This window comes from Alosa alosa, chromosome 22 (genome assembly GCF_017589495.1).
Source record: "Alosa alosa isolate M-15738 ecotype Scorff River chromosome 22, AALO_Geno_1.1, whole genome shotgun sequence".
Classification (NCBI taxonomy): Eukaryota; Metazoa; Chordata; class Actinopteri; order Clupeiformes; family Clupeidae; genus Alosa; species Alosa alosa.
Genome location: NC_063210.1, coordinates 18645285 through 18659564, shown reverse-complemented (window position 1 = coordinate 18659564; position 14280 = coordinate 18645285). Strand labels below are relative to the sequence as shown.

Here is a 14280-nt window from a genome sequence, read left to right as displayed (position 1 = left end):
GCTTAAATTGTTCAATACATGATTTCATAACAGGGCCAAATATAAAATAAATTTTAAATATAGCCTAGCTATCTGTAAATATTAGATGATCAGATTATTTACAGTTCTATGTAATATGTCATGTTTCATGTTTTTGTAATGTTTCATACAGTGATGCAGGTCTACTGCTGTGAATAGGCTACAGTAAATACAAATTTGACCATTTTTATAGCCTACTACTGTATAGTTAACTTTGGCCTTGGTGCCCTGACATGTGGCCTCTGTGCCCCCCACCAAATATGCCCAACTGAAGGTCAAGTGGCCTTGCCCCTAAAATGGTGAAATTCCAAGCCTGCTTGGAACCAGTTCAGGTGGTTGCGCAGCAACATTGCTCAAAAAGTGGCCCCATGAACCATCACCTTTCATTTGGATTCCTTCCCAGAGTTCACTGTAAATGCAGCGGTCTGTGGCTCTCTGAAACACTAAATACTTTAACTGTAACATAAGAGACATCTTTGGAGCACAGGTCATTTTTTTTGGAGAGTGTAGCGATGACTGCTATAGCGGACAGACTACAAAGCATGAGGATTAATACTCCTCAGATGAAACACACATACACAAAACACACACACACACACACACACACAGAAAGAGAGGGAGAGAGAGAGAACTATCTGATTGAACTATCTGAACTACTTTATTTGACTCTAACAGAGTTAAAGGGAGTGAAAGGACTGAAAACAAATGAACGCAATACACCAGAGGTGATATAATTGCAATATTTTTTTTAATTAAAAGTGTGCTTTATAAAATTCAACAAGGCTTTAAATTAAATATGTAAACCTCTCACAGAATGATGTGATTCAGAACAAACAATTCAGGAACAGAATTTGCATGTGTTTGTTGTCTTTTGTCACCCAAATCAAAGTGACTGAACAAAACAAACAAACGAACAGAAACATAGACAGAAATGTAAAGTACTGATTGTGTTTTTCTGTTTGAGGCACAGTTGACATCAGAGAGAATTCAACCAAGCAATCCACACAAAAACATCCCCCGCAAGTTATTGTGTGTGTGTGTGTGTGTGTGTGTGTGTGTGTGTTTGTGTGTGCAAAGTTGCCTGTTTATTTGAATCTTATCTCTGTGTTTGTGTGTGTTTGTAGAGCTGTGTGTTCACGTGTGATGGCATATCTGTATGTTAGTTTATCTGCATTTTATCTGTGTGTTTGTGTGTGTGTGTGTATTTTGGGAAGGGATAAATATCGAGGGTAAGGTAAAACAATGACATCATCGGCGTCCATGTAAACAGGGCCAGAGAAGTAATTGAGTTCTTGCAGTCCGTGTCTCCGCTCGTGTCCTCTCCTCGGCTGCTATCGAAACAGACAAATCTGCCCTCCCTAATTCAATTAACTTGCCTAATTGGGAGCCAAGGGGAAGCGAGCCAGTGCAATAACAAAGCCTCCTAGACTCGTGCTGCACCGAGCGGCCTCTGAGTGTGGGAAAACGTGCAAAGTAAAAGAGAATAATTAAAGTCATCTTTAGAAATATGAGGGAAGGTTCAGTATGTGATATGTTTCAACAAAGGCACCATGAACAGCCTGGGAGTCTGTGAGAGTCTGGGAGCATATACAAACAGGTGATGATTATTCAAAATAGCTATGCTGTATACATCATCATCATCATCATCTTCATCGTTATCATAGCCTTCTATTTAAATAAATAACTTTCAAAAAATACAGTTTGTTTTTATTCTTTTTTATATACCTTTTTTCTTAACAAAAGAACAATGCAAAGCTTTGTACACAGCTAAGTGCGTAGAGGAGGTGGCCAGAACCAGTTATCTGAGCTGCAGTTTCTGTCAGACGTTTTTTTTCTTCTGATTTCTGATGTTCCCTCGCTCCGAACCCAATATGGGACTCTGACAGTCGCTGATGTGCAAGCATTGTTTGTTAGGAGCAAGGAAATGGAAAACGCTTCATCCTGATGGTGCTTAATACTCCACACACACACAAACACATTTTCACACAAACACACACACACACACACACACACACACACCAATTCACACACCTTACAACCTGGGGTCTATTTCCTTGAAAAAGAGGCTGTCCATGTGCTTGAAAGGAGTTGTGTGGGAAGTGTTTCATTTCTTATCATTACTGGAATTTCGGCATTGCATATGCTTCCCTGCGTTCATAGACCCCAAGCCCCTTGCATCTCCATCATTGGTAGGCATAGTGCTTTTGTGATAAAGACAGTGCAACAGTCTCTTTTTGTTCTATTCAGTTCCTTTTTTCCGAAAGCAATACCGCAGACGCAACATGAGGCACATATCAATCGTCCCACCCGAATATGCGTCCGGTCATCTGGTAGAATTTCATGTTGAACGGCCGGTAGAATTCCCGTAGCCTCTGCACCACCTCGGGGTCGATGTTGGGGTGGGTGCGGCCTTTGGTTTTGCCCAGGCAGTGGGGCTTGCTGCTGCCCTCGGCCTTCTTGAGGCAGGGGAAGCCCTTGGTCTGGTTGAAGTAGAAGTGTTTGTCCGTGATGATGCGCTTGAGGCCCAGGAAGTCCTGCACGCGGCCCAGCTCTCCGGCCGGGTCGCTGATGAGCCGCTCGCCGCTCACAAACAGGATCTGGCCCATGGGGAAGTACTGCAGCCAGTTGTCCAGGTGCTTGGCGTAGATGCCGATCTGGATGGCGCTCCAGGAGGTGTCAATCAGCCCCGTAGTCCTGTTTTTGAAGGTGAGGCTCTCGAAGGAGGGAATGTCGGGCTTCTTGGACAGCGTCTGCGTGTAGTCGGAGATGGCCCGCGTCACGGGGTCCCGCACCACCACGATCAGCTTGGTGTCGCGGGACATGGCGCTGATCCGAGCCGGAGCCTCGCGCGTCACAAAGTAACTGGGGGTTTTCTCCATGGTGATCTGGCCCTCCAGCGTCTTGGGCATCAGGTCCCTGTGGGAGGAAGATAGAGAGGGTAAGATGGCATGCTCCTGTGTGTGTGTGTGTGTGTGTGTGTGTACTTTAGGTAAGATGGAGGAGGCCTGTGTCTGTGTGTATGTTTGTGTTCATGGGCATGTGTGTGTGTGTGTGTGTGTGTGTGTGTACTGTAATGGAAGAGACCATCTATAATTCATGTCCCATCATGGCTCCCTAAAGCAGCACACAAAACGCCACTCACAGCTATTAACCCAGCTGCTACTGTGAGAGCAACTCTAACAGCCTGATGTACTAAGATGACAAATTGAGAATACTAAGTTGCATGTGCATGCTAACATATTGTTGTTTGGTTGGTGAATGTTTTGCGAGTGATCGACTAAGATAAACCCTGTAAATTATAAGTAGAAACATAATGGAGCAGTATTTAAATGAGGGTTTTGTTTGCTTTATTGGTCTCTGTCATGTAGTTTGGATGAAAGAAGGACTGACTGCAAGCCCAAAATGACATTTAATCCAATGGAATTAAAGTTATTAGTTAGTGGAAGAGACAAACAAAACCATTTTGTCCAACATAGAAGAGAAATATGAATATTACAACTGAATAGCAAATGCTCTTAATGCTTAGTTTTGTTTGGTTACAAATAGGTGATAGTAAATGCCTTCCTCCATACCGTATTTAGCCTCAATGTTTGCTATGATACCTTTTTTGCTGCACGTTCAAAGAATATGTCCTTTCCCATTCCTGCACAGATGCTCAGGGTTTGAAGGGGGAATAAGAAGCATGCAGTATGAGTACAGTGTAATCATACCTATTACTTTAGGAACACTATCAACTGTATAAAAAGTTTGGTTTCATTCAGTGCAACCTGAGTGCTTATGTACTGATGTAGTCTTCCTGTCCATTATGTATATCATAGGAGAGGGAGAAGGTTCACCGGAGCACACAGGGGTGGCTTTTAGTTTTTTATTGTAGTGCACAGCAATAGACTAACGTTTCGATACTTCGATGTGTCTTCGTCAGGGTAATAAAATGCAACTAAAATCCATCTCTGTGCTTCGGTGAACCTTCCTCTCCACATGATCGGTCCTCTCCCCCGAAGCAGACGTGAACTCAGAAGCTCGGTGGAACTACCCTTTTTAGCATAGTATGAAGGCTTTGCGAGACCCAAACAGATAAAGAGCTATGATACATGGTAATCATCCAAATGCTTGGAGATTAAGGGTTTGAGATTGAACATTGGAGGTAATGACAGGTAACTGCACTCCTTCTTGAACCGGGCGCCAAATCAGCCCAAAGTTTATCCAACAGGTCTAAAATGGCATTGCTGGAGAGACGGTATAGCATGTCTGAATTATATTCTTCTACTGTCCTTATTGCTTAGTTGTGTTTTTATATTATATACTTTTAATTACTTTTTCTGCTTTTAGTGAATGTGTGTGTGTTGTCTGTATGCTACTGAGACCTTGAATTTCCCCTGGGGATCAATAAAGTATCTATCTATCTATCTATCTATCTATCTATTCCCTTCAGTCACTCAAACAATGTTGACACAAATGGAAAAAAGACATTTTTCTATATTGTATTTCATTATGCTGTCCTCTTCCCAACAATAGCTGCATTGCTGACAAACGCTAATTAGCACCTTCTCTTCATTTTAAATACAGATGCAATCACAATCTCCTGAAATTGCTTTCATCCATGGCAAATCACAATGTGCGTGCTAAATTACCTTTTTTGCATGTTCACCTCCTAGTATTTTGCGGACGGGTATAAACACCCAAAAATGCCTATTTATTGAGGCAGTCATACTGTACTGTAAATGGACCAGATGTGTTTTCTTGCTCATTTGAAAGAAGCAGTCCTTAGTGTGCATTAGATCAGCTTGCATGTTTGCAGGTGATCAGGTTTACACACGTTTTTACACAAGCAAATATTTCATAAATCAGGCCCAAAGCATATTTCCATTAAACCACATTTAACCTCAACGTAATGAGAAGAGTGGACAATAATTCCTGAAAGAATCATGAAGAAACACACATTGTAGAAGATCCACAGTGCAAAGGCAAAAATACACAGTGAAGTCAAAACTGTTTATAGCTGTCTGGAAATGTTGAATATTTCCCTCGTCCCTTCGACGTCACTTGCACCCTCTGGTTATCGTGTGAGGTAAAAAAAAAAGTAGTACTCTAAGGTCTCCTTTTGCACTGTAGTTTGATTGTAAGTCTTTTTGTAAGTTGCTTTGGATAAAGTGTCAGCCAACTGAATAATGCAAATGTTTAAATTTACATTTGTGCTCGTCTTAGTGTGCAAGTTTGAACGCCTGTCTGGCTACTGCACCACTAACCCACATTTCCCATATTAACTGACCACTCTGACTGACAGAGAAGGCAGTGAACATTCCCCTTAAGTCCATCCGACTGCTCCCAAAAGGCCCTTCTCAAGAGCCCTTAAAGCCGTGCAGATCTTAAAAACCCAGAGGAACGTCAACCATATAGATAAATCTATATGACCTGGAATTGTCCAGGAGTGCCCTTAATGCAGTGATCACTACTTGGTTCCTCTGAAGCGCACTCATTCACCCCATGCAGGCTCATCAGGGCATCCTCCTTTACCGAGAGCCTGTGTGGTTACTGGACAGATAGCACTGGGCCCGTAACTGGCCATTTACACCCTAAACGAGACACAGGCGTGACAGAGATGTAAGTGCATTACATTTTTACACCTGCCTCCATTGCTGTTTTCAAAACTGTGTTTACAGATAAAATGTTTTGCACGTTTCCTTAGTCCTTAATGACTTCTGTTGAACAGATAAAAAACATCTAAAATAAAATGATTCTGCCTGGACTTGCTCTGTTTTTCTCACCAGGTTCAAACAGGCTGGAGGCCATGACGGCAGACGTCTTACCACTGTCCGTCCGCATAACGCGGAGGCAGTAGGAGTTCCCTTAATGCAGTTGGCGCTCATCTTAATCTGGCACCTCCACTCCCAGCGGCCTCCTCATCTAGTGCAAATCCTCTATACGAGAGCGAAGAGACTCCTGAGCTCTCGTTTTTTCCTCGTCTTCCCAGGATTGTAAAAAAGCCCTGTTCAAACCATCGCCTTGGAAACCATGCTGGGCTGAACCATGGCGTGATTTCTCTGAGTGACATGCTGAGCTCCGGCGTGATATAAAGTTGCACTGGTGGAACGGCGCGTCTTACGACCATAACTATTTGTAGACTTCTCCACTGACAGTTGTGCTACCGTCATTGTTATGATAGTGTCGGCTTACCGCCGGAGTAGATATTAAAACGACATCGAAGTTTTCGCCACACAGTCGGACCAAATGGTTTTCAACATGTCAAGAGACACTACAGGGTGTTGCATTAAGAAATGCTCTTAAATACACAATGGTGGGTGGAGGACTGAGACGTTAGAATAACAGTCATTTTCTCTAAAAGTGTCAAGGGTAAACAAGAAAACAGAGTGAAGTGCGATGGGAAAATGGCCGCAGAGTTGACTCAAATGTCAACGCCAGGGTTCAAGACTGACAGGCCACAAGATTCAGCCATAATATTTAGCTTGAGGTTTTCTTTGGCCAGAGTCTATCATTTGTGCAGCACTCTCTCTCTCTCTCACAGTTACACACACACACAGAAAGAGAGAGAGAGAGAGAAAAAGAGGGAGTTGTAAGAGGCTAATCTCTTTGGCCGTGTCACTGCCTGTCCTTTCCATTTCTCCTCACTCCCACCTTCCCTCTTGTCCTCTCTCATGCAATCTTTCCCTCTCGTCCTCTTTCATGCAATCCCTCTCTTTTTACACCCTCCACTCCTCTGGTGTCCTCTCTTTCCCTTTTCCCCGGAACCTTATTGCTCCCTCCAATCTTCTCTATCCCCCTCTCCTCTCATCCCTCTGGTTTGCTCTCTACTTTACTTGCCTTCTTTTTTTCTACCTATCTTCTCTCTCACATTCTTTCCACTTCTCTCATCCTCTCTGTTGCTCCATGCAACCCTTCTCTATCTATTCTTTCCTCTTTCCTTTCTGGTGTCCCTCCACATCTCCCTTATGCTCCCCCTTTCTCCCCCTCTCCTCATCCCCCTCTCTCTCTCCCTCTCTCCTCTCCATCCCTCTCTCTCTCTCCCTCTCTCTCTCCCTCTCCCCCTTACACCCCCCTCCCATTCTCCTCTCCATCCCTCTCTCTCTCTCCCTCTTTCTCGCGGTCATCCCCCAGAGCACCTCGAGGACAGTGACCTGAACAAAAAAGCGTGTATAAAAGCGGGCCATGAATGATTAAATACCCTCTCCTCTTGCTCTTCCCCTCTTGCTCTTCCCCTCTTCCTCCTCCTCTCTTCCTCTCTCTCTCTTCCCCTCCTTCCTCCACTGCCTTTGCCATTTAAAGCCCCCAGCAGAGTTGGGCTTTAAAACTCACACGAGCAGAGAACGTGCGGCTCAATTATTCATCCGCAGAACTCCAGGGGCCTCAAGGGGTCTGCCGTCTCCAGGGCCTGGGCCCTACCTACCAGGGTGGGCTGCAGAGAGGGCCAGTGGAACAATTCAACAAAACAAACTGCTTTTGGGCACTTAAAAACAGAGGATATCTAGAACAGTGGTCTCCAACACGGTACCCGCGGAACGGCTATGAGGCGCCCCCAGCGCACCTTCTAAAAATAGCCATCAGTCAGATCACGCTCTAAAAACACGCTCCATTGAGTTTTCAATATATATATATATATAAGTCTAGACTAGAACCATTTTAAGAATGTATGTAGCCATACATCTGTAACATCTTTAAACAACAACGGAAGCGGAGCGAATACATGCTGCTCGCACGCATACACAGTAAAGGGAAAAAAACTTGCTCGTCTGGTGTAGCCAATGGAAGCATATCTTTGCAAATGTTCTGTAGCCATTCTATATTCCGTCAAATACGGTTCTTGCATGATTGTTCAAGGACTGAAAAACAATTGCTTTAGCTCACAGGCCTTTTCTCCTCCGTAGGCTCCTGCCGTATAATAGCGCTGAAAATGTTGTGGCATGCTTGACTGAGCAGGACTGCATGACCTTTTTTGTCAGATCATGGAGAGATTTCAGGTGTGCAATAACTTTAAAAGGAGACTTCATATGTTAGGGTGGTGTGGGTGATTACTATTGAAATGTTAAAACCGAATTGTCCACTGAAATCAGAACTTAAACAACCCCTGAATTCATAATGGTGGGTGGGTATAAATTGGGTACACATTGTAACCCAAATTATTAATTGCACAACAATATTGTTTTTTTATTAAAAAAATAAGATTAGATTTTCATCTGATTCTTCAATACTTTAATATCAATATGCAACACTAGTTGGTAGTGTTGCACATTGATATTAAAGTATTGAAGAATCAGATGAAAATACAGTTCCTTAATATAAAGACTTATAGGCCTACAGAATATTGATAATTTAAAAGTAAAAATCACATAGGCCTATTATTTAGGAGGACTATCCTCGCAAAAAAGGGGTGAGGGTATGTTTGTTTCAAATGAGTAGCCCTCCATATGATTTCGGGTCTTCAGGTAGCCCTCATTCCCAAAAAGGTTGGAGACCCCTGATCTAGAGTATCTAGAACCGTGGAGCGTATACTGGCTTATTCTTTTGGGAGGATGGTCCAAGGCTCTACAACGGTGTTAAAAAAAAGATGTTGAAGTTGAAGTTTCAACATAGAACATTTCAATCCCCAGCAGTTTCAGGTGGAATGTCAGTGAGGATCTAGATGTTTGGTTCTCCCGTGCAGATGAGATGAATTACCCTCAAAGGCTCAACATAGCAAGAACACAGTACTCAAGACCACTGTACTTCTTTCAGGCTGTTTCAAGACTTGACCAGAGCCTCAGAATCCGTCCTTAGGATCAGTGGGGCCTTATGTGAATGATGGGCAAAGTGCAAAGTCTATTAACCCTTAAAGGTGTGGGTTTTTGAACATTCTAACATAAGATTCCGTTCCGCAACAATTGAAAACCCAGATATTTTTTAAAGCATTCCTTTTCCAACATTCCCGTCACGTACACCTTTAACAGGGCAAAATCTATTTGCTAATTTAACACCATGGGCAAGAACTTAACTGTTTCCCTGTAACACTCCTCTTTATTGAGGACACTGATTGGCATCCGTATTTTAGCCCTCGCTCTGGTGTGCAGTTAGTTACTCCACACACAGCAGCAGTAGCATTAACCCTCCCTAAATCTGTTCTCTATCGTGATGAGAGATTTTCTTTAGCCCAGCATTAAGTTCCATAAACCCAGACACAAGTGCCCCCCCCCTCTCTTTCTCTCTCTTTCTCTCTCTCTCTCTCTCTCTCCCTCTCTCGTGTTTGGGCGAGTAAAAGTGTTGTCTTGTGGGTGCCGCAGAACAGCAGTGCGACAGCGACTGTATTTATCGTGGTCACGCTTGAGCTGGTGGATTGCTGACGCTTGGCTGAGCGCTTGCACCGCACCACGACGCCGATCCCAGAACGAGAGGAGAGAGAGACAGAGAGAGAGAGAGAAAGAGAGAGAGAGCAGGAGGCAGATGAGAGGAGCGAAAGAGAGAGGGCAATAGGAGAACAAGAAGTGTGTGTGAGAGAGACAGAGAGCATGAAGTGAATGAGAGAAGTGAGAGAAAGAGAAAGAGAGAGAGAGAGCGGAAGAGGGACGAGTGGAGCGAAGGATGGAGTCAGACAGGGAGAACCGCAGCCTAAGGCGCAACTTTTTTCTGTCAGGCGAGGCTTTAGCCAGTCTGGAACGTCTGACTTAACGAGACGATGGTGTGGCTCATGCTGTTCGCTGTCACCCAGACACACATGTCGCAAACACACACACACACACACACACACACACACACACACACAAATATTACTGTATAGACACAGACACACATGCATTGCAGACAGGCAAAACCATGTGCAACAGAAACACACACACACACACACACACACACATACACACACACATCCTCACATATATTGCATATACACATTATCCAACATACTGCATCCACACACAGAAGACAGGCTCACAACTGGGGTTGAAGAGCTATGTGCCATTATGTCTCTGTCTTTCAATTTATATACACAAGACTGACATTAAACAGATACTTGGAGATTTATGGTACATGTGCTGCATACAAACACACACACACACACACACACACACACACACACACACACACACACACACACACACACAAACACACACATATGGGAACACTGCCAACACCTAGGTTTGGTGTGATGTATAAAATCTTCCAACAAAAAAAATCTGAAAGCTTTGGGTTTGTAAAGGCGACAGCCAGCTTTCTCCCTGTTCTGGACTTTTAGTATCATTCCAGCAATCAAGTGTTGGGCTTTGTGTTAAGCAATTGTGTCCAGTCAGTGCCCAGGTGAACCGACTACCCACAAGGCACGGCAGGTCGCTGACCTCCAGAGCAGAGGACAGAGGTGGGTGGGGTGGGGGTTAAGTGTAGTGGTGGTGGTGACGTGGCATGGACATGTTGTGACAAGGGTGCGGACGGTGGAACAGCGGGCGGCGAGAGCCAAAGCTGTGCTCTCCGTGTGCCGGTGAGGAACGCAGCGAGAGGCGGAACGACAGGAACATGATTCCCTGCCTCTCCCATTCCACACGCACCATTGGACATGAACAGCAGCAAGCAGCAGCAGAATGAGAGAGAGAGAGAGACAGAGAGAGAGAGGTGGAGCAGGAGTCACACACACACACAGACACACACACACACACACACAAACGCACGCACTCGCACACACACACACACACACACACACACACAAATGTATTCCTCCCCGCTCCAAACACACACAAACAAGGGTAACCAAGCTTAGCTACTGAGGCTGAAGCCCTGTTGAGGGAATTGTCAGATTATTGATAGTCTAGCGGAGTAGGAAGCTCCGTCAGAAACCAATCGGGCACCCTGTCGACACCTACACTGCTGCTGCGCCCGGTAACCGACGAGTGGTCGTGGTGATGGGCCACTGAGCCTGACCACCCACGATGCCACGGGCACCGGGAAGAGACCCCCCTCGCACTGCCCATCAAATAAACACGAGGCGGGTCCAGTCGGAGGCAAGAAGGCATCCATATTTCATGGCGTGCATCACACTTGTTTGTCTGTGCACAGGGCCATATTCCTCTGTTGTTTGTAGGGATTTCTCTTTGCTAGAGGTCAGTGATGGTTCACAGACATGGAGGATAAGGACGGAACAAGGATATCTGCCTCATGTTAGTACAGCAAGCAGAAGGAGTTTAAATCTTCACTTTTTTCTTCTTTTTTTACTCTCACACATATGCACACACACACACACACACACACACACACACACACACACACACTTGCTTTGGCTCAGTTGCACTTTATCTGAACTCTCTGCCATAATAATATGACATGCAGATGGCATAAGAGACATTGTCAACATCTATTTGTCTCGTAATGCCAAGTGTATGCAATGTAAGCAATAATAGTCAATGCAATGTCATGTGTAAACAACGTCACATGTAAACAAACCGTCACAGAAACAGGCACCATGGTTAAACAAAACATTTCATAACTGAAACTGAAAGCCCATATCCATGACAAAATACGACATCTGCAATCTATGACATGGTTGTTTGTCTTACGACAAAGGGTCCAAGTAGGGTGCAACCAAAACTTTGTCTTGTTTTTCGCCGATGCCTGCATCAATAATGAATTGCTCACAGTGAATTATGAAAGCTGTATTTGCATTTCTCTGAGATGTGTGGCTGCTCCGCTGGGGACACAGGGATTGGCTATCATGTTTTTGCCAAAGTGAATGCTCAGAGAACAATTACAGAACATTGATGGTCCCGTGGGAGCTCATTTCGTGAAAAGAGATACACTCTGCAAGGACCTTGAGCTGATGTGAACCCTGAATACTTCCAGCCATGATATTTTTAAAGGATATTTCGAAATGGGTGGCAAGGGGCGATTTCTAAGTAAAATAAACTTTAATGGATTCCCTTAAAATAGAACTCCAGGATGTCTTCCCAAACGACGTGTGTGTGTGTGTGTTTGTGTGTGTGTGTGTGTGTGTGTGTGTGTGTGTGTGTGTGTGAGAGAAAGAGAGAGATAGAGAGAACAAGAGAGAGAGGAGAGAGCGAGAGCAGAAGACTGGCAGAGAGAAAGACTTGCACAGAGACCAATGGTTAAAGATGAAGAGGTACAACAATGAAAAAAAGAAGTGCAAAAGTATGGAAATGAAGAACGATGAATGATGATGATGATGATGAAGAATGATGATGATGATCAGACGATGAAGAATATGACAATGGTGATGTTGTTGATAATGGCGTCAATGACGGCGATGATGAAGGTCATCTTATGTTGAACACCTTATGTTGAAGCAAAGTCCTTTTAGGCAAGTCCCTCCACTCGGCGGCCATTTGACAACGCTTTTTGGGCACTCGTCGGGCATCCATTTCGGCACAAATGCGCGTGCGCAAGGCTTCACGACACCAATCTTGCTCCAGCGGCGAGATCACACCACATGATTGGCTCAACGTATTCACATGTCAACGTTTTGCCGAGGAAGGGGTGGGATATGTGTAGACAACGGCCATATTGGCGTGACAAACTAGCCCCATGCATTTCTATGGAGTATTTTTTGAGTGCTGTGTCTCCACATTAGAAAGTCTCTGGTTGAAGGTGTTAATGTTGATGATGATGAAGATGATGATGAAGGCAATGATGACCTGTCCTCTCCCTAATACTCCCCCCACTGGCCCTCTGTTAAACTCTGTCGGCGAGTCCGATTTTCCACTCACTACAGCCGGTCGACTTCCCATCCTGCCTCACTGGCAGTGTAGGTGATGTAAGCGCAGCTTCCAAGGCCCAGAGATTTACAGCTGCTCCACACGCACACACACACACACACACAAACACACGCTTTGATGTCTCCTGCGCACTGTTAAAGTAGGACTCCCCGATGCATTAAACACGGGACAGACTTCCGCACACACACACACACCAGAGGAACGTATTTATTTGCAGGCGAAAGTTTCTTGAAAGCTTTGAACTGTTGTTTTTTTTGTTCTTTTCTTGTGGTTGATGTTTCATTTTGAGAAGTCAGTGTACTGAGATGTGATAGAGTCACAGTCTGCTGAGAGGATTTTCCACACAAGTTAAAGTCAAATCCCCAGCTTCACACAACACACAGCAAGGCTACAAGATATGCTATCGTTTATCTCCTGGGCAGAAATATAGCCATACCTCTAAGGAATAATAACCATCTTGACAAGGACTCCCAAGTACAGTAGAGAATAGCATACTTTTAGAGCATACTATGCCATATACTTTTAGAGCATACTATGCCATATACTTTTAGAGCATATTATGCCATATGGCCGTGGCCTACTCTATTGCATGTTGTTGCCATATGACAACAATTAATTTATCTTAGTGTTTCTAATTGGCAGTAACACAAAACCCATATTTTACTATTCATATGTGAAAAAGGGGATTTTACTTTTGGTATAAAAAAAAAATGTTAGGTCACATGATGAGGATATATTGTTAGTACTTCCTATTTCTACAGAGAGGTACCTCTGTGACCACCACTACCTGTCCGCTACCTGTGGATGGTCAAAATTCAGAATTTATGCATAATTTCTTTGAAAAAAATGTAAGTATGTAAATGTAAGTCTATGTAAACATGAACAATGTATCATTAAAACAAGTTTATATATAATGAGTTTTTTGTAAATTGGCAAAATATAATTGTTGCCATATGGAAACAGCATGCAAATACGGACCTTTTTGTGTCTGTGAAAAATGACAATGTGTGGTAGTGACATTTTTCACCAAAACGCCAGCGACACATCCTTTCTACACTCACACACACCTCCCGACACGCACAGACACTCCCATTGACACGCCAGCACACTCCCGCACACACACATAGACCCAGACACCTGTTAGCATCTCCACACACCGTATTCAAACTTTTTCCTTTTAGCGCGGCTATCGCGAAAATGCACACGTCACAAACACACACATTTCTCAGTTAAAACATGTACTTACCATCGTTGCGAGCAACGCAGGTACCAGTTGTCTCGTCCCATATTCCACTCGCAACACAATAGTTCACTGCACTACAAACAAACATTTCTCACTCACCGCTGCCAATGGGTGTTCCATCAGAATGGTCCGTGGGAAACCGGAGTTTTGCGGAACCAATGTTCTTAACCACTGTCCGGTTCAGTGGCGCAAACTTTGGTTGTCATGGTGACGATGGTGATATGTAAGTAATTGTTTTGTAGCTTTATTTCATGCATACAGTATACTAAAATAAGTAAATATGGGATGTATGTTTTCTACTTTTTAAAAAGCTATTTTCTG

At 44.0% G+C, this 14280-nt stretch overlaps 1 protein-coding gene across 1 annotated transcript in view; it reads right to left on the bottom strand.

Moving 5' to 3' along the window:
* Nucleotides 1-762: 762 nt before the first annotated feature.
* si:ch211-216b21.2 (heparan sulfate glucosamine 3-O-sulfotransferase 3A1) overlaps nt 763-14280 on the bottom strand; it is a 59188-nt gene continuing 45670 nt past the window's right edge. The window contains exon 2 of the mRNA XM_048232425.1: nt 763-2934. Coding sequence (XP_048088382.1) covers nt 2313-2934 — 622 coding nt within the window. The 3' untranslated portion in view covers nt 763-2312. The remainder of the gene's footprint in view (nt 2935-14280) is intronic.